The sequence below is a fragment of the Sphaeramia orbicularis genome, chromosome 4 (genome assembly GCF_902148855.1).
Source record: "Sphaeramia orbicularis chromosome 4, fSphaOr1.1, whole genome shotgun sequence".
Classification (NCBI taxonomy): Eukaryota; Metazoa; Chordata; class Actinopteri; order Kurtiformes; family Apogonidae; genus Sphaeramia; species Sphaeramia orbicularis.
The window spans coordinates 50,845,555-50,864,196 of record NC_043960.1 but is presented as its reverse complement, the minus strand read 5'-3'; the positions used below and the strand labels follow the sequence as shown (position 1 = coordinate 50,864,196).

At 41.0% G+C, this 18,642-nt stretch overlaps 1 protein-coding gene across 1 annotated transcript in view; it reads left to right on the top strand.

Moving 5' to 3' along the window:
• obscna (obscurin, cytoskeletal calmodulin and titin-interacting RhoGEF a) overlaps positions 1-18,642 on the top strand; it is a 147,574-nt gene that overhangs the window by 122,022 nt on the left and 6,910 nt on the right. Inside the window, 7 exon segments of the mRNA XM_030131617.1 lie at positions 13,872-13,979; positions 14,074-14,196; positions 14,476-14,643; positions 16,500-16,605; positions 17,051-17,290; positions 18,239-18,462; positions 18,580-18,594. Coding sequence (XP_029987477.1) covers positions 13,872-13,979; positions 14,074-14,196; positions 14,476-14,643; positions 16,500-16,605; positions 17,051-17,290; positions 18,239-18,462; positions 18,580-18,594 — 984 coding nt within the window.

The following is an 18,642-nucleotide window of genomic DNA, read 5'->3' as shown; positions in this document are numbered from 1 at the left end:
TTGTCTTTATGGGTTAAGCTGAGAATTATGATGATGTTTAAAAAAAAAGCATGTTTCACCACCTGTAAGCATAAGTAGAAAATGTGATAGTAAAAGCAACATTATATATACTACTTTCTTTTGTTCAGACAAGGTATAGTTTTTAGATGTTACCTACTTGACAGTTTCGACTGTGACTACAGTCTTCCTCAGAAGCGTCATCCGATGTGCTGCTGACGTGTCATTTATCAGCTAGTCAGCTCAACGGACCAATCAGAGCCCGTCGAGCCGACCGTGCCTCCTGCACCTTGGGTGGTCTCTGGAGGAGGGAATCCCAGGTGTGAGAGAGGGTGTACGCCCCCTCGTCCCGGTTGATGGTGCTACTCGCCCGTTTCCTGATCTCTATTGCCTCTTCTGAGGAAGACTGGAGTCACAGTTGAAACTGTCAAGCAGGTAACATCTAAAAACTATACCTTGTCTGAACAAAAGAAAATAGTATATTTACATAAACCAGAAGACAAAATGAATGTCTTTAGCCTAACAGCAACATTATTTCTTTAATTTTCCTAAAGTGTTTACAAAATGGGCACTATTATATCATGCAAAATTGTTCAAATCAATAATAATAATAATTACCACAATAAATGTCAAATAATTTTTCAGCTTTGGTTAAAGGTTGATTTTAAAACCTGAAAGTTGTAGAGAACAAATGGTTATTTTTCTATGATCAGAACATTTCAAAGGTCTAGAAGTAAAGCAGTTCAAATGTTTGTTCTATGTCAAAACATGCAAAACCAAAATGAAATGAAACAAACGTGTTGTATTTGATGTAAACAAAAACCTAGACAACAAATTATACTGTAATAAAAAAGAAAATTATCATGATATAAAAATCACATTTTAATTATTATTTATCATGATTTTTTTTTTTTTTTTTTACAGAACCGAATTTGTTATGAGGTCCCATTTTTATTCAGTCTTTCACATTCACATTATTGATTATACACTCCTGCACAGCCGTTGATCAGGGGTGTTAACCTACACAGCTGTGGGCGGGGGCCCAAGGGAGAGGGGGGCCCATGGGAAGTTAAGATTTTTTTTTTTTTCCTGTTCAACTAAATTACATGATAAATATCAGCCTACACTACCAGGCAAAAGTTTGGACTCACCTTCTTATTTAAATGACATGAGATGGACCACAGATGGCCAACAAGAGCTCAGCATCATTTGGAACTCCTTCCAGACTTTTGGAAAACATTTCAGGTGACAACCTCATGAAGCTCATCAAGAGAATGCCAAGAATGCACAAAGCAGTAATAAAAGCAAAATGTGGCTATTTTGAAGAATCTAAAATATAAAACATGCTTTGAGTTTTGTCACACCTTTTTAAACTACATAATTCCATATGTGTTCATTCATAGTTCTGATGCCTTCAGTGAGCATCTACAATGGAAATAGTCATAAAAATAAAGAAAAACCAGGTGAGTCCAAACTTTTGCCTGGTAGTGTATATGCAAGCTTCACGCATTAGATTTTATAAATTGGTATATTATTGTATTCCAAAAAAGTAAAGACTGCTGTCACTACTCTGTGAACACCCCTTGAGAAAAGCGCAAAATGGTTCACTTCACACGGAGTTTGAGAAACACACCTTGCTTGTTAGGTTATGGTGACTCGTTGCATCTCTGTGATAGAAGAAATCTTATCATGATGTCACAGTTTAAAAAAAATAAGTCAGGATTTCAGAAAAGAAAGGACAGAAAAGAAAGGGAGAGAAGGACAGAAAAGAAAGGGAGAGAAGGCAAAATGAAGGAAGTCAAGTTCTGACCAACTTCTTTTCAAAGAAAGGTGAGCACAAACTTTTAAACACACAAGATGAAATGGCATTATTAGGTGCCGTTAACTCCTCCGTTATCGTTGCTAATATAAACAGAGGTAATCAAAGCAAGAGCTACACTTTCAAATGAGGCTTTTGTTATTAAGGTAAAGGATAAATGAAGTGAACGGTAGGCTAATATTGCAACAGCAGGCTACTGATTTGAGGCAAGCAAATATTAAATGAATAGCCTACTAAGCTGTTATGCTGGCTACATGATAAATAATAATCTATAGCATAGAGGGTAGTTCCCAGACGTCATGATATTTGCCTTCACAATGGCTACCATCCATCTTAGCTGCCTGCTAAAACGCAATTTGTGAAACACATTCCAGAAACTGTCAGAGAAAGTGATCCTACAGCAAGCCCCTCATCCTCCACTGATGCAGACTTGAGACAAGGTGAGCTAGTTCAACATGAAAGTAACATGAAACTATTTTGAGTTGAATGACTGTAGCAACAGGGCGTTAGTGTATTTCGTAATAATTGATAAGAGGCTAATGATTATTCTTCATAGAGGAGCCTGATGTTGTAGATAGAGAAGGGCGAGAGGATGGTGGAAGTGATGGTGAAAGAAAAGGCAGCGAACATGAAGGTCACATTCAGGATAGAGAGGAAGATGGAGAGAGGACAGAAGAGGCAACACATAGCCAGGGTGAAGCAGAACAGTTCTGCCCAGAGGATCCAGGATTATGGCCAGAGTTGTAAGATAAACAACAGAAGGAAAGAATTGTGTGTGCACTGGCTAATAAAGAAAAAAACAATACATTGTCACCTACAGATATGGAAGGTAGACCCTTTCCAATATATCTGCAATATGTTAAGTCACCAAATGGCCGTGAGAAAATCAGAAGAGATTGGCTAATTCACAGTGAGAGTGCTAAGGCTCTTTATTGCATTCCATGCCTACTATTCTCTCATGAGCTGTCAAAGCCATCCACAAGTGCCCTAAACAGCAAGGATGGATATAAATTAGAGCACATTAAATGGAACTACATGTACAGAAAACTACCAGAGCACGAGACAGGCATGCCCCATAAACAGTGCTATTTGAAATGGAAAAAAACTTCAGCACTCACTTTTGACAGCCAGTGGAGTTGATGGTCATCTTCAGAAACAGATTCAGAGTGAAATAGAAAAGAATAGGCTGCTCCTGGAGAGGCTTTTACATGTGACCCTTCATTTGGCATCAAGAAACCTGGCTTTCAGAGGAAGTACTACAGACTTAGATGATGTCCATAATGGGAATTTTCTTGGCACATTGGAGTTGCTGGCTCGCTATGATCACACTTTACATGACCACTTGGAAATGATAAGGTGACATAAAAACACTATCTGAGTCCTCAAACACAAAATGAATTCATCAATCTCTGTGGTGAACGAGTGCTAAATACTATCTTGGCAGAAAGGGAAGCTGCCATTTACTATTCCATAATATGCAACTCAACCCCAGACGTGTCACACACTGAACAGAATGTTTTATTGTTGAGATACACACACCAAGATGGAGATGTTTGGAAGATAACAGAAAGATTCTGCCAATTTAAAGACTTCTTTAAAAAGACAGGCAGTGAAATTTCTGAGATGATTCGTGATGTTCTGCAAGCCAGAGGTATACCATTAGAAGATTGTAGAGGGCAAGGGTACGACAATGGAGCTAACATGTCAGGAAAGGTGAAAGGTGTGTAAGCCAATATTTTGAAAGCTAATCCATTTGCCTTGTACTCCCCGTGTGCCGCTCATACACTCAATTTGGTGGGTGTAAATGCAGCTCAGTCGAGCAATGAAGTAGAAGCATTTTTTGGCTTTGTAAATCGTCTCTACAACTTCTTCAGTGCCAGTCCAGAGCAATGGGCAATCCTCAAGCAAGAAACTGGATGCTCACTTCATCGTCCCTCGGACACTAGATGGAGTTCTAAAATTGCTGCTGTAAAAGCTGTGGTAACTAGTTTGCCCTTTATTCTGGTTGCACTGGATTGTGTTATAAGCACATGCAATCTGACAAGTGATAACAAATCAGAGGCAAAAAGTTTAAAAACCTATTTCCTCACCTTTGATGCAGTGATTTTGCTTACTGTGTGGGTTAAAGTGCTACAGTCAATTGAACATCGCAATCTGATTCTTCAAACAGGTAATATATCTCTGGATATTCAGGCATCAAACATTAGAGCCCTACTAGATGAAATGCATGGGACTCGCTTCTTGCTGAGGCCTCGCTAGTAACCCAAAGCATGGACATCCCCACTCAGTTTCAAAGTGAAGGGAAGCGGAAACAGAAAAGGAAACATATGCCTGATGATGAAGAGGAAGATGAAAATACACATGAAGACAATGCAGCAAACACATTCAGAAACCAGACATTTTTTGTTGCAATGGATAGCATCATTAGTGCTTTGAGTTCAAGATTTCAGACCACAGCCAGCATTTGTGAAACTTTTGCACCTATTCTGAAGTTTGCTGATATGTCAGAAGAACAAATAAAAATATCATGCTGGACTCTGACAAGAACATATCCCAACGATCTTACAGCTGGTTTTGAGAATGAAGTTTCGCACCTAAAAATAACACATGAAGCCACATTTCCTCACAACCTGTCACCTCTTCAGCTCCTCAATGCCATATATAACCTGCAGCTACAGAGCATTTACAGAGAAATCTGCATTGCATTGAGGATTTTCTGCACCTTACCTGTAAGTGTTGCTGGCGGAGAATGTGCTTTCAGCAAGATGAAACTGGTTAAAAACTATTTGAGGTCCACCATGGGCCAAGATAGACTGAACAGTCTTGCACTTCTCTCCATTGAAAGCACATAGGCAAGAGCGTTGGATTTTAAAGACCTCATCAGGGATTTTGCCAGCAAGAAGACCCGTCAGTGGGCATTTTCTGTAAAGTAAACTGGAATGTATAGAATTGTGCTATTTTTATTTTTGGAATACTTGTTCAAATCTATTTGTTTTTGCCTTTTTTGTATCTTTACAGGAAAATGACTTTTGAGTCATGTTTCGTTTGGTTACCTTTTATGACATATTATTATAGGCTATAGAAAAATTTAGCCCATTCTTGTTCACTCAGGAAATATAATGGGTAAATACAGTCTTGCGTGGTTGTGTTTTCTTATACAGTAGCTTAAGCAGACTTGCGAATTATGGTAAAATCATGTTAGCCCTGTGATATAGCCATTGTGTTGGTGGGTAAGGCCACTGGCAGATGGGTGGACGTGTATGTGTGTGTGTCAGGGGGGGTTGCAGGGGGCCCATCAGGACTTTTTGTGTATGGGCCCAGAATTTGGTGCTACGGCCCTGCATTCCTGATCAAAATTTTAAGACCAGTTGAAAAATTGCATGAATTTACTTTTTGCAGTGTTGGATCTCAAAATGATTCTAAGTAGAGTTTCAAAATGCAAAAAGAAGAAATGGGAGTGAGACAAAAAAAAATTTTGAGTAAGCAGTTTATTGAAAACAACAAATAGGCTGAAATGAAATAGGCTGTTCATGAGCTGATCAAAAGTTTAAGACCACAGCCTTTAAAAGCCAAAATCTGCACAAAAATGTGAATTCATTGTCATTTTCTGTCAGGTATTCACACTGTCATAACCTCCTGATGGCCAAGACAAAAAAGTTTTCTCTCTTTGAACAGGGTCGGATTGTTGAGCTGCATAAGCAAGACCTCTTGCAATGCGCCATCGCTGCAGAGGTTGGAAGCAGTAAGACAGTCATTTTGAATTTCTTAAAAGAACCTGAGGGTTACAAAACAAAAAGGTCAAGTGGTAGACCCAGAAAAATTTCACCCATGCTGAGCAGGAGGATCCAATTGGCTGTCCGTCGAGACATGGACCTGTTAGAATTACACAGTTGAAGAGCATATATAAACCTAAGCATTATATAATTAGAATGTAATATGATATAGCAATGAGTTCTGTATTTTGCTTATTTGCTCTAAGTTGTGTGATATATTGATATTAGAGAGTTACAAGCTTCAAGGGGTAGAATGGAAAAATACAGACAGAGGATCACAGGAGGGTTAGCTTGGTTTTTAGGAGGGTGGAATGTTTATTGTTTTATTAGCCATAAGGAGAAGAAGGTAAGGAGGTCTGTGGGCAAGGACAGGGGGTGACAATGAAGTGGACAGCTGTGGTGGGGGTGATACGTGAAGGTATTGGCTGAAATTAGGAGTAGGAAGGCACCACCCCAAGCAAGAGTATAAAGGATTAGAAAAATGGTAACTCAAGGCTCTTGAAGACTGAGATTCAGATGTCTGTTGGCTAGGGAATCTGATTCTCTGTAATCTTGGGAGACCACAGATTAAGTTTGATTAAATGCTCATTAAATGATTGATTCATTGCTCTTCCTAAATCCTGTTTCAGGTCGGTTTTATGGTCAAGGTAATAACCAATGAAACAAACGTGGCGGATAGAGAATTGGAGTCAGATTTATAAATAGAATCTGCAAGAGAAGGGCTTTAAGAACAAAAAAAGTCTTCAAAGGCCCCGTTTCCTTCAACGCCAAAAAATTGCGTGTTTGGACTCTGCAAGAGAGCACCAAATATGGGACACTGAAAGGTGGAAGAAAGTTTTATTCTCTGACGACAAAAAATTTTACCTTGAGAGTCCTGATGGCTTTCAACGTTACTGTCATGACAAGGAGATCTCACTTGAGATGTTTTCTGTGCAGCACAGTGGAGGGACACCATCAGTAACCACCAGGATGGCGATATGTGAGGACACCCTTGTGTTTTTTGGTGCACTGTTTTGTCTGTTTTTGTGTGTTAAATGTGTGTCTTCATGCTCTGACACCCGAGAAGAGCTTCTAAACATCAGGTCCTACAGACTTATTCCCAGCTTTTTTACCATCTGCTGCAAATTTACTTAAGATTTTGATCAAGAAAGTACGACAGCGGAGAGGAGAGCGAGCTGATGCACTTGTGCGCCTTCGCTGACGTGGATTCCGCACACTGTTAACTGGGATTTTTCTCTCCACTTAGCAATAAAATGGATGAGCTGGCACTGCTGATGAGCAGAAACAGGGACTTTTCTTCATCTTGTGTTTTGTGCTTTAGGGAGACGTGGTTCTGTGGCCAGATACTGGACTGTGTGCGACAGCTGGAGGGATTGCAGCTACTTTGTGTGGACCACCACAAAGAACTTTCCAGCAAAACCAAAGGTGGAGGTGTCTGTTTTTACATTTACAGTGGCTGGTGTACTGATGTGACTGATCTCTCAACACTGCTCTGCTGCTCTGGAATACCTGTTCATAAACTGCAAACCGTTCTACTGTCTGCGCAAGTTTTCCCCACATTTATTCTGGCTGCTGTTGTGAAAGAGGCCCAGCGTGCTCTAGCATACCAGAACTGTGTGTGGAGAGGATTCACCCCGACTCTTAATTATTGTCCTGGGCGACTTTAATAAAGGAAACCTCAGCCACAAACTGCCCAAATACAGACAGCTCATCAAATGCCCAACCAGAGAAGAGAACACATTGGATCACTGTTACACTACGTTAACTGGAGCATATCGTGCAGTACCCGTGCTGTACTTAGATTGTTCAACCATGTCATGGTCCACCGGATTCCTGCACACAGAGGCAGAAGCTCTCTAAACCTGTGGTGAGGACATCTAAAAAGTGGATCAGCAGGGCTGTGGAGCAGCTTCACGCATGCTTGGATGTGACGGACTGGGAGGTGTTCACAACAATACGTTACAACAATGACAAACCCTGGTTCCCTGCTAAACTCAGACAGCTGAGGCTGGAGAAGGAGGCTGCATTCAGAAGTGGGGACAGAGACCGTTACAAAGAGGCCAAGTACAGGTTTAGCAACAACGTAAAAGGGTTAAATCACTGTACTCTGAGACTCTTCAACAGCAATTCTCTGCTAACCAGTGGTGTAGTCCAGGGTATACGCTGACTCAGTGAGCATCGCATATACGCTGACTCAGTGAGCATCGCATATACCTACATCTAAATCCCCCTGATGTTCAGTAGTATCTGTGAGCCAAATTGTCCATGTTTTCCCCGAGGATGGTGAAGCCGTGACCCACCCTACTCTGCCTCTCATTGGCTAGTACTCACTACCTTCACTGATTAGATTGGTTAACTTTAGGCATGAGGACTAATGAGCCAATCAGAGGCAGAGTAGGGTGGGTCATTCCGAGGAAAATATTGCTGACTAGCACTGGCCACCTCGGGAACCTGACTGGATACCTCAGGTGCTAGTACCACCCCAGTTGATTGACAGGTCACTGCACGTCTCGTTGAAAGTTGCGTGATTATTACCTCTGCCAGGAGGTATTGTGATCACTTTGCTTTGTGTGTTTGCGTGTTTGTTTGTTAGTGTCACACTGAGGTCACCCCTTTAAGTCAGATCCCCGGGCCACACCAACACAGACACAAGAAGGCGGTATTTTTATAAAAGCAATGATTTATTTGTACTAAAACAGGAAAGGGAATGGAATCTATGGCGTAAAAACAATTAAAATGCTACTGTTCAGTGATTAAAACATGATAAAACATAAAACAATCTAAAAAGGGACCGCAACAAATAAAACGCACAAAAATGTCTCCAAATCCCACATCCACTCAAAAAAAACCAGCGCTAAGTGCTAGTCAAAATACTCAGGTCTGACCACGGCATCCATGTAGCGTCACACGGTGATTCTTTGTTAGGGCCTTGTCTCTTTGTAGGTCCGGTACTCAGCGCCACATTCTCGCTCTGTCACAGCTAGTCCAGGTCAGGGAAATGGTAGCGGCGTCTGCTTTGTGTCCTCTGGTGAACCGTCATGCAGCCTTGTACTCCTGCAGCTCCAATATGCTGTCCCTTGCCGGCTCGTCCTCCCCCAGGAATGCTCCGCAGCAGCTGGAAGAACAGTATCAACTCACAAGCTGTTTCACATTAATAGCAGCCACACACACCCACACAAATAACACGGTTTCACATGTTCCTTCGCTTAGCGTATTTATGGCTCATCAAAGGTCCTCCCCCCCCCGACACCATCCGAAGACTCGAACGCTGGTCACAAAACACCGTCCTGCAGAGCCTCAAGCTGCTTCCTCGTCGCAGAGTCCACGTCTTTATCTCTGGAGAAGAAGTCCGCGGAAGGGGAGAGCATAACATCTTTCAGGCGCACACCTCTGCTAATTATCCAGCCCAGCTGGCTGTGGACCAACAGTTAGTCAGTGTACAGTAAGGGGAGGGGAACCAGGGGAGACAGAAGTGCTGCATTAAAAAAAGTCCAATCCACATTGGCCTCCACTTAGTCCGTGTACAATCACTGCAGGCTGAACACTCAAAACACAATATACACACACACATCATGCAATATAAAATTTACAATAAAAATGCACAGTAAGCATTAATAAACACACTAAAAGCATCACCATGTAAGATTGTTTAGTGTATAACAGCCCCTGTCATCCTGTGACATTAGCAAGATAACTCAAAAAGTTATGGACAGATTTTCATGAAATTTTCAGGAAATGTTGAAATTGGCACAAGGAAGAAATGATTAAATTTTGGTGGTGATCGGGGGGGGGGGGGGGGGGGTCTGTCTTGGCGGATGTCTGTGCTCTCCAAGTGCTTTTCTTGTTGCAAATGTGAATGAGATAGCCAGAATAATCGTCTTTCAAGTGAGTGACACATATTGAGAGGACCTGCTTTCATGGAATACATAATTCTGAGGTAAGTTTTAAGGTGGTTTCCAAATGAGTCACTGTTTTAAACTACTGGCTGTATGACTGCACATTTAGAGGAGAAGAGATTTTGTCACCAATACTTAAACTGTGTGAGTAGGCCAACGTTATGAAAGGCTAACGTTATTGTATGTTTGCCTCATGTAGAATACATTTGACATCCATGCAGGCTGCTTGTGTGACCAGTAATACCTACAAACTGGTTCTGATCAAGTCATGATAATTTCATAATAGTGAGCAAATACTACTGGTGGATTTTGGGGTAAACTAAATAGAGTAGTCTTATATGTCACTGTTTCTGAAACAGGGCTTTTCTGGACTACTTAAAAAAAATGGCTAAACTTGAGAGTATACCCACTTCCTCGGGGACTGTTACACCACTGCTGCTAATGACTCAATCTCTGTATGGAAACGGAACATTACATTACAAACCCCCCACTCCACTGACAATCTGAGACTAGCCAACAGTCTGAATGAGTTCTACCGTCGCTCTAATGGACCATCAGGCAGCCATGACGCATTCACCCATCCCAACATGGACATCTGTTCCCCCTCCTCCTGCATCCCAGAAGTCATTTCATCAAACCCCATTTCATACCTCCACCCCTCCCTCACAATTACAGCCCTTTCAATCATGGAGGGAGGAGAATGTAAACAGGCTGTTCAGGAGACTGAACCCCTGCAAGGCTCCTGGACCAGATGGTGTCTCCCCCTACCCCCTGAGACACTGTGCAGATGAGCTGACTCCAGTGTTCATGATTTCATTTAAACACCTGGTTCTGCCCCACTTCAAGACCATCAGGGCCTCCCTCCTGGACCCCCTGCAGTTTTCCTACAGAGCCAACAGGTCAGTGGACGATGCTGTCAACTTGGCTCTTCACTTGTTGTTGCAGCACCTGGACTCCCTGGGAACCTATGCAAGGATCCTGTTTGTGGACTTATGCTGTGCCTTCAACACAACCCTCCCAGCTCTACTTCATTACAAGCTGTTCCTGCTAAACGTGCCTGACTCTATCTGCCGATGGATCACTGACTTCCTGACAGACAGGACGCAGCATGGGAGGCTGGGGAAGACTGTCTCAGACACCTGGACCCTCAGCACTGGAACCCCCTAAGACTGTGTACTTTCTCCTCTGCTTTTCTCTCTGTACGCCAACTGCTGAACCTCTGGCTATCAGTCTGTCAAGCTGATTGAGTTTGCAGACGACACCACCCTCATTGGACTCATCTCAGACGGGGATGAGTCTGCATACAGGAGGGAGATGGGCGGGCTGGTTTCCTGGTGCCACATCAACAACCTGGAGCTGAACGCCCAGAAAACAGTGATGATCAGAAATGATCACTGACTTTCGGGAAAGTATCAGCCTTACTGCCCCCCCTCACCCTGACAGACACCCCCATCACCAATGTAGACTCCTTCCGCTTCCTGGGCACCACCATCACCCAGGACCTAAAATGGGAGCCGACCATCAGCTCCCTCATCAAGACGGCCCAACAGAGGATGTTCTTCCTGCAGCAGCTGAGGGAATTCAAGCTACCAGTGATGATGATGGTCCAGTTCTACACGGCCCTCATTGAGTCCATCCTCACATCCTCCATCACCGTGTGGTCTGCTGGGCCACTGCCAGGGACAAACATAGACTGCAGCACATTGTGCACTCTGCTGAGAAGGTGATCAGCTGCAGCCTCCCATCCCTCCAAGACCTGTACACCTCCAGGATTTTGGGGCGTGCAGGTCAGATCACAGCTGACCCCTCTCACCCTTGTCATAGACTTTTTGATCCACTTCCCACAGGCAGATGGCTACGATCCATTAGGACCAGAACCTCACACCACACAGGAACAGCTTCTTCCCCTCTGCTGTTAAACTCTTGAACGCTAAATAACATCATCACCAAATACACTGCATTGTCACTTTATCCACCAGCTGATTGTACTGTTAATTACTTGCACTATCTGCACAAAATCATTACCAGTACCATTAGAGTCTCACTCAAACCCGTTGGATTTGTCTACACTGTATATTGTATATTTTGAACTTTATCTTACTTGTTTATTCTCTTACTTCTTTATTTATTTTATTTTATTTTATTTTTCACTGCATGCTTCTTACTCACTCCATGTTCTATGTATGCACCAAACCACTGAAGCAACTTCCTAGTAATTTGAACCCTTTTTACTTACATGGCAATAAACATGATTCTGATTCTGATCATAATCTGGGGTGCTTTTTCCTTCAGTGGAACAATGAAGCTTCAGGTTGTGCAGGGGTGTCAAAAACTGCTTGCTGGCTATGTGGAGATGTTGCAGGGAGCATCCCTCATGACCAGAGCCAGCCCGCCCTATAAGCGACCTAAGTGACTGCTTAGGGCCCCACAGCCACCAGGGAGCCCCAAACTTAGGTATTGTGTCATTTGATTGATCTGGCAACACCAAACAGTGAAAATAGTGATTGTAATAAAATGCTGGCAACCCAGATTGAAGTGATCAGTCAGTTTGTCAGAGCGGTTTCACCATGTCCAAGTGACTGTACTTGTCACGTGCCGATAAACGTAAGAAGAAAAAACTTGAAGAAGAAAAGAAACAACTCTCTCAAGGTAATGTGAAATAAATTTTTTTCATGAACACATAATGACAACAAATGCTTCCTGGTAACTCGACGGAGTGTTTAAGCGATGTCTTTTTAGTGTTCGGCTGCAATCTAATGAAGTGCCACCATGACATCCTGAATCATTGTCAATATTGCTTTCAGTTGTGTTTGTATGCAATAAACACTATGCTATGCCAAATTCATTTTTGTCACTCCAGTAAATATGTTACGTTAGAACAGGGGTGTTAGCGGTCCGTGATTGTCAGAGCTGGGATGGGGGGGGGGGGTGCTTTACTATTCCTCAAACTCTCCAGACCCACTCCACTGCTGTATGACTGGTTCTCAAATCCAATCCTTGAGGACCCCTATCCTACATGTTTTAGATATTTCATCTTGCAGTACACCTGGTTCAATTAATGATCAGCTCATCCCCAAGCTCTGCAGAAGCCTGATAACGATGTAATGGTTACCAGGTGTGCTGGAGGAGGGAAAAATCTAAAACATGTAGGATCGGATTTGAGAACCACTGCTGTATGGGCCCCCGGGAATGCTGGGTCCCGTGAATTTGTCATGTTCACCCCCACCCCCACCCCCTTTAATGTGGTAATGGCTGGGTTTTTCAACATAACAACACTGCAGTTCACAATGCCCACCTGACAAACAACTTCTTCCAGGGGAATAACGTCACTCTTTTGGACCCTCCTGTGCGTTCCTCTGATCTAAATCCAATTGAGAACAGTTGGGGATGGATGGCAAGGGAAGTTAACAAAAATGGACATCAATCACTGGATTCAAAATGACTGTCTTACTGCGTCCAACCTCAGTAGCGATGGAACGTTGCGAGAGGCCTTGCTTATGCAGCTCAACAGTCTGACAACATTCAAAGAGAGAATGCTTTTTTGCTTTTGCCATCAGGAGGTCATGACAGTGTGAATACCTGACAGAAAATGACATTCAATCTACATTTTTTAGCAGCATTTTTGGCTTTTAAAGGCTGTGGTCTATATCTTTGATCGGCTGATGAACAGCCTATTTCAGTTTAATTGTTGGTTTCAGTGAATTGCTTACTCAATTTTTTTGTCTCACTCCCATTTCTTCTTGCATTTTGAAACTCTGCTGAGAACCTTCTTAAGATCCAACAGTGCAAAATATAAATTCTTGCAATTTTTCCATTGGTCTTAAAATTTTGATCAGGTGTTTAGTATGATTTTATTTTCAGTATTTTAGTGTTTCTATTTAGACGTCATTTATCATTTGTCTTTTTCTTTCCACAAATTGATTAGTTTTAGCTGGGTTTTACTTTGTTTTAGTTATAGGTCTTCAGGTTTTATGAGCAAAGTCTTAATTTATAGATGCTGCAAAAGGTAGTATAACGAATTCATGGTATCAAATATAATTTACATTAGATTAGATTAGATTAGATTAGATTAGATTAGATAGAATTTTACTGATCGTGTGGGCAGAGGCCTCAAGAAATTAAGGTTCAGGTACCAGCACAGTACTAAATAGTAATAACTTTAATTTAAAATATGAATGTTTATTAAAGGTTCATATTGTGTAAAGTCATTCACCTTAAACATTGAGGGAAAAATGGAAATGACTGAAAAATAAAATGAAAATGAAAACCAAGCTAATTCTGCTATTCTGTATCTTTTTTTGACTGCTACCTTTAATCTTAGTTCATTATCTTTAATAATCATTAATCTTATTTGTTTTCTTTTAATATTTCTTATCCCTCTAATAGGGCCAATAGTTAAAGGATCATCTCCCATCCCACCTGAGAGGAACCCTAAAAAGAAGACCTCAAAACTTTTACCTTCTTTAAAAATCCCTTCATTTAAAAAGACAAAAGGTAATCATTCAATTACATTCTGTATTTCCACTTCAAATTTACCAACAATATGCTGCGGGTATTTGGATGAAAGCTTGTTTTCCTGGTTTTGCAGATCTGTCAGTCCGGCCTAACAAAGCTGAAGTGCTGCCGTTGGATGGAGGTGGAGTCCTGTTGGTGTGGAAACCAGTTCAGTCCAGCGATCCTGTCACCTACTGTGTGCAGTACTGTACAGACGGTCAGACTAACTTTGTCTTCTACATTTGACTCTTGCTTCTCTCTACATCATTCCCTCTGCTTCTGTCTGTCCCTTCTCTCACCACTATACTTCCATACAAAAAATGTTTATGGTCAATCATGTCATTGATTTATCTTACGTTCACTCTGTCAAAAAAATACATAAAAACCTACAGTTTGCATTTTTAAAAGGTGAAACTATGCTGCTTAGTTGCATGGAAGACACTGTACTGTATGTTGAATTGAAGAGCATTATGCATCATGTGCTGTGCCTCCTCAGGTGGAGAATGGACTGTCCTGTCAGATGAAGTGACGGACAGCTGCTACGTGGTGAAGGATTTACCTCGAGGAGCGTCTTATGTCTTCAGGGTGGGCTGCATCACAGAAACAGGAGCAGGGCCATTCAATGATGCCTCAGCACCCACTGTTATGGCCACTCATCCTGAAGGTAAGAAGAATGCAAATACACTACGGGTCAGTTTGCCATGATATTATGATGAACACATAGATTTTATTGTAATCAACATTTACACGTTCATCTTTAGAAAAACAACTAGGCCTATGATTATTTATTTTGTTGACTTGTGTACTGACATATGAGATGTTTCAAAGTAAGATAAGATAAGATCAGATAAGAGTTTATGCATGCTACCATGGGGAAATGTCACAATTAACAGCACCAAGTTACAGAAATAAAGTGCAGGGAAGAGAGGCTGAAAATATTCAAGAGTGAAACATGAAATATAAACTGAAAAAGAATATAAAAGATTATAAATATTTATATAGATTTAGAGTAAACTATTAAAAACATGTTTAGTTTCATAACACCATCACAATCAACTTGATTTAATCAATTAATAGGTCATAAGTGTCACATTCCCTTCATGAGGACTATATATAAACAATGACTAACAATGTGTTGACCTCCCTAGTTTCTGTGGTGGCTGTCTGCAGTATGCATCGTACGTACTGCTTGTATCAGCTCTATTCCTCTTGAGTCGGTACGGCTTGGCTTGGTTAGGCCACCAGTGCACTGCATTTCCACTGTGTGTAGAACTCTCTTACTCCAGCTGTTGGTCACTGTGATGCGAAGAACTGTAACATTACCTTCAGTGCGACTGCAGTGAGGAGCAAGGCAACAATGGAGGAGGATGGAACTTAAAACTGTACATTTTCTGAAATGACATGTTCTATAAAGATTTTTTCAAGCAAAAATGTAGTCGTACTTTGCGAGTGCCCTTCACACAACTAACATAAACAATTAAACTAAAACAACATAGAGGAAATAAACTGTACACTAAGCAAGGTGAAAATAAATAGGTCAAATACAATGAAGTGAGTACTTAATGCAAAGAGTACGTATATCAAGGTGCTAAAAAAAACATATTTAAGAAGAATTATTGAATCTTTAAATCTGTGCTGGATTTATCAAGATAGCACATATTTCAAATTTGCTCTGAATTGCTCTTTTCAGAATTGCTTTTACCATTAGCTTGGCTCAGAGTCCCACGTAGAGACATGATGACACACCATGTATACTGATGCAGCAACAATTCTGAGTCGCACAATCTTTTGAACTTCATGATTTTATGTGTCACTTTAGCTTTCCTAGAACCTCAGCAAAGGTGGTACTAGAAAATAGTATGAGGGGGTCTCTACTCTCATACAGTGAAAATACAAAAAAAACAAAAACATTGTGCTGAGTCAAGCAGATATCAGCAGTGTGGGAACAAGGAAAAAGTTTAAATATTCAATTAATTTTTCCTAATAGTTGTTTTGTAATTTTTAGGTGGATATCATTATGTACATTTGTGTCATCAGTTTCATGAGTTTAACGACCCATTGTGATCTTAAATCTGTATCTCTACTCTACTGACTCTGGCTTCAAAAGTGCATCACACAGGCAACATGGCAGCACCCACATCCATTTTTACACCCTAAGGGGTAACAGCATTAGTATTGTGCCATCTTTAATATTATCTATGGGGAGAGTACAGCAAACACACAATAGTAAAACTAATACAGCAATATCACCTCTTTTTTTTATAATTTGCATTCTGTTTTGCTGTGTAATAATCCCTAAGAAAGCTCATTCATTGATATATTTCAACAGCAGTTGGGCTCACTAGAATGTTCTTTTTGTCCCCTCATTAATGTGTTTTCAGTCTTGTTGTATTAGTACTGTGTTAGTATTGGTTGCAGATGCATCATCTTTAACTTAATTATACTCCTAGCTTTTTGACTGTTTTCATAATAGTGACATGACCAATAAAACTGAATAACAGTGTGTTATCTTTTGTACAGAGACTCACATTCCTCTGGTCCAGACTGATCTCTTGGGGTCAAAGGTGGCAGGGTCAGGAAAACAGATAACCCACAGGAACTTCAACTTCCTCTCTGAAATCAACCGGTGGGATTTTGATTTATAAAACATTAAAGCTGCACCTGTATTTTTGATAAAGCTGTAAAAAAGAATATTTTTTTTTCAAGGTTTTACTAACAAAAGCCCATGTTCTTGACTTCACTCGTGAACTTTCAATCTCTCAAATATTTAGTGTGACAATGATAAAATTCAAAGCAATCTTTAATTGTATTTAATGTGATTGATTAATGATTTCTGCCAGAGTTTTGTCACATAGAGTTCAGCATTGGTGATAACAAAACATTCTCCCTTTTCAGTAATCACTTAAACCAGAATGAGACCTCTTTTGCCAAACTACTGTATTTCAGCATCAAATATTTTCTATATGTGGTTGTTCATATTGGCTGCTTATTGTAATGATGCTGTAGAAGTGCAGTCCTCTCTTGTGCTTCCTCTCTCCTTCCTTTTCAGCTTGTGTTGTTTTCTCCCTCAGGGGTCGTTTCAGTATACTGACTGTCTGCAGGGACATTGAGACCAGCCAAGTGTTTGCTGCTAAGATCACTCCTTATCAGGCGGAGCAGAGGCAGCTGGTGCTGAGGGAATACCAGCTGCTGAGGAGGCTTCATCATCCTCACCTGGTCCAGCTGCACAGTGCCTACATCACCTCCAGATACCTGGTGTTGGTGGAGGAGCTCTGCTCTGGCAAAGAACTGCTCTACAGTCTGGCTGCAAGGTATGATGCCTCAAAATTACCAGTGTGTTGTGCCACTTCTGTTCAAGGGCTTTTGTTGTCATAGTGAAATGAAAAATGGCTGATGCACAGATTCTGATGACCTGATACTCGGGTAATGAAGTTCTGGACGTGTTATTTCATCTGATACAGCATTTTTTTGGTAAATTTTAAAAAAAAATCTTTTCTCATCTGTAGTATAGTTAGTTTGTTGGATATTTCAGTAGTTTCTGTAGTATTTGAGTAGTTTGTATATTTAATATTTTATCTTGTAGTTCTAGTACATTGCTTTTAGTTTTCAGTATTTCGTGTGATCATTTCTATGCAGTCCTTTTTTGCACTAATTGTTTTTGCTACTAAACAGAACAGAGCTGCTAAACAGAATCCCATTGTTCCTGTGACAATGACCATAAAGATCTATTCATTCATTCATTTTACAGATTGTGTATATTGTATATAAATGTGCAAAATCATCAGCTAACAGCAGCAGAATGTTAATAAAAAATAAATTCTTTATCCATACCGTAAATCCCTCGTTGCTCTCTGCCATGTTGAAAAGGTCAAAGGTTATTTTCAGCTCATGTATCAGTATTGTTTCCAGTTCTCCAGTGGAAAATATGATGAAAGGGGATGTTGGAGTTTTAACTAGTATAAACCATAATTCCCATAGCACATGAAGGCAGGAGAGATCAGAGTGGGGTGCAGGGAAATAGGAAATCATTTTTAGTTTTTAGATTTTTTTTGGTAGATGCTTCCACACAGGTTGAATCAGCATGAATTTACTGTTGACAAAGTATCTGGTTTTGATGAAACATTATCCTTTTTGTATCCAAAATATTACCACAAAACTAACATGACTTTTCTTTTTTGGACTTTGACAGTGCTGGATCTTGTGTAGCCCTGTAGTGCACTGTGGAGTTTTACATATGTGCTGTATTTGTGTCCCATCAGAGATCTGTACGCAGAGACACATGTGGCAGAGCTGCTGGTTCAGATCCTGAGTGCTGTTGACTACCTTCACAGCCGTCGAGTCATCCACCTGGACCTGAAGTCTGACAACATGCTGGTGGACGACTGCAACCATGTCAAGATTGTAGACTTTGGTTCAGCCCAGTCCTTCACACCTGGGCAGCCTCTCCACATTGAACATATCCAGGGCCTGTCGGAGAGTAAAGGTACTGATGGACCTGCTGTTCTGTGTTAAATAACTGCCTTCATTAGTCTATTTAAACAATATGTTGTCGTAAATTCTTCAAATGTACTAAACCTTTGACTGTCGTGGCCTTCAACAGACCGCCGCAGCAAAGGTACACATTGTGCAAAGGAAGACGGATTGATGGATGGAAATAACTTGG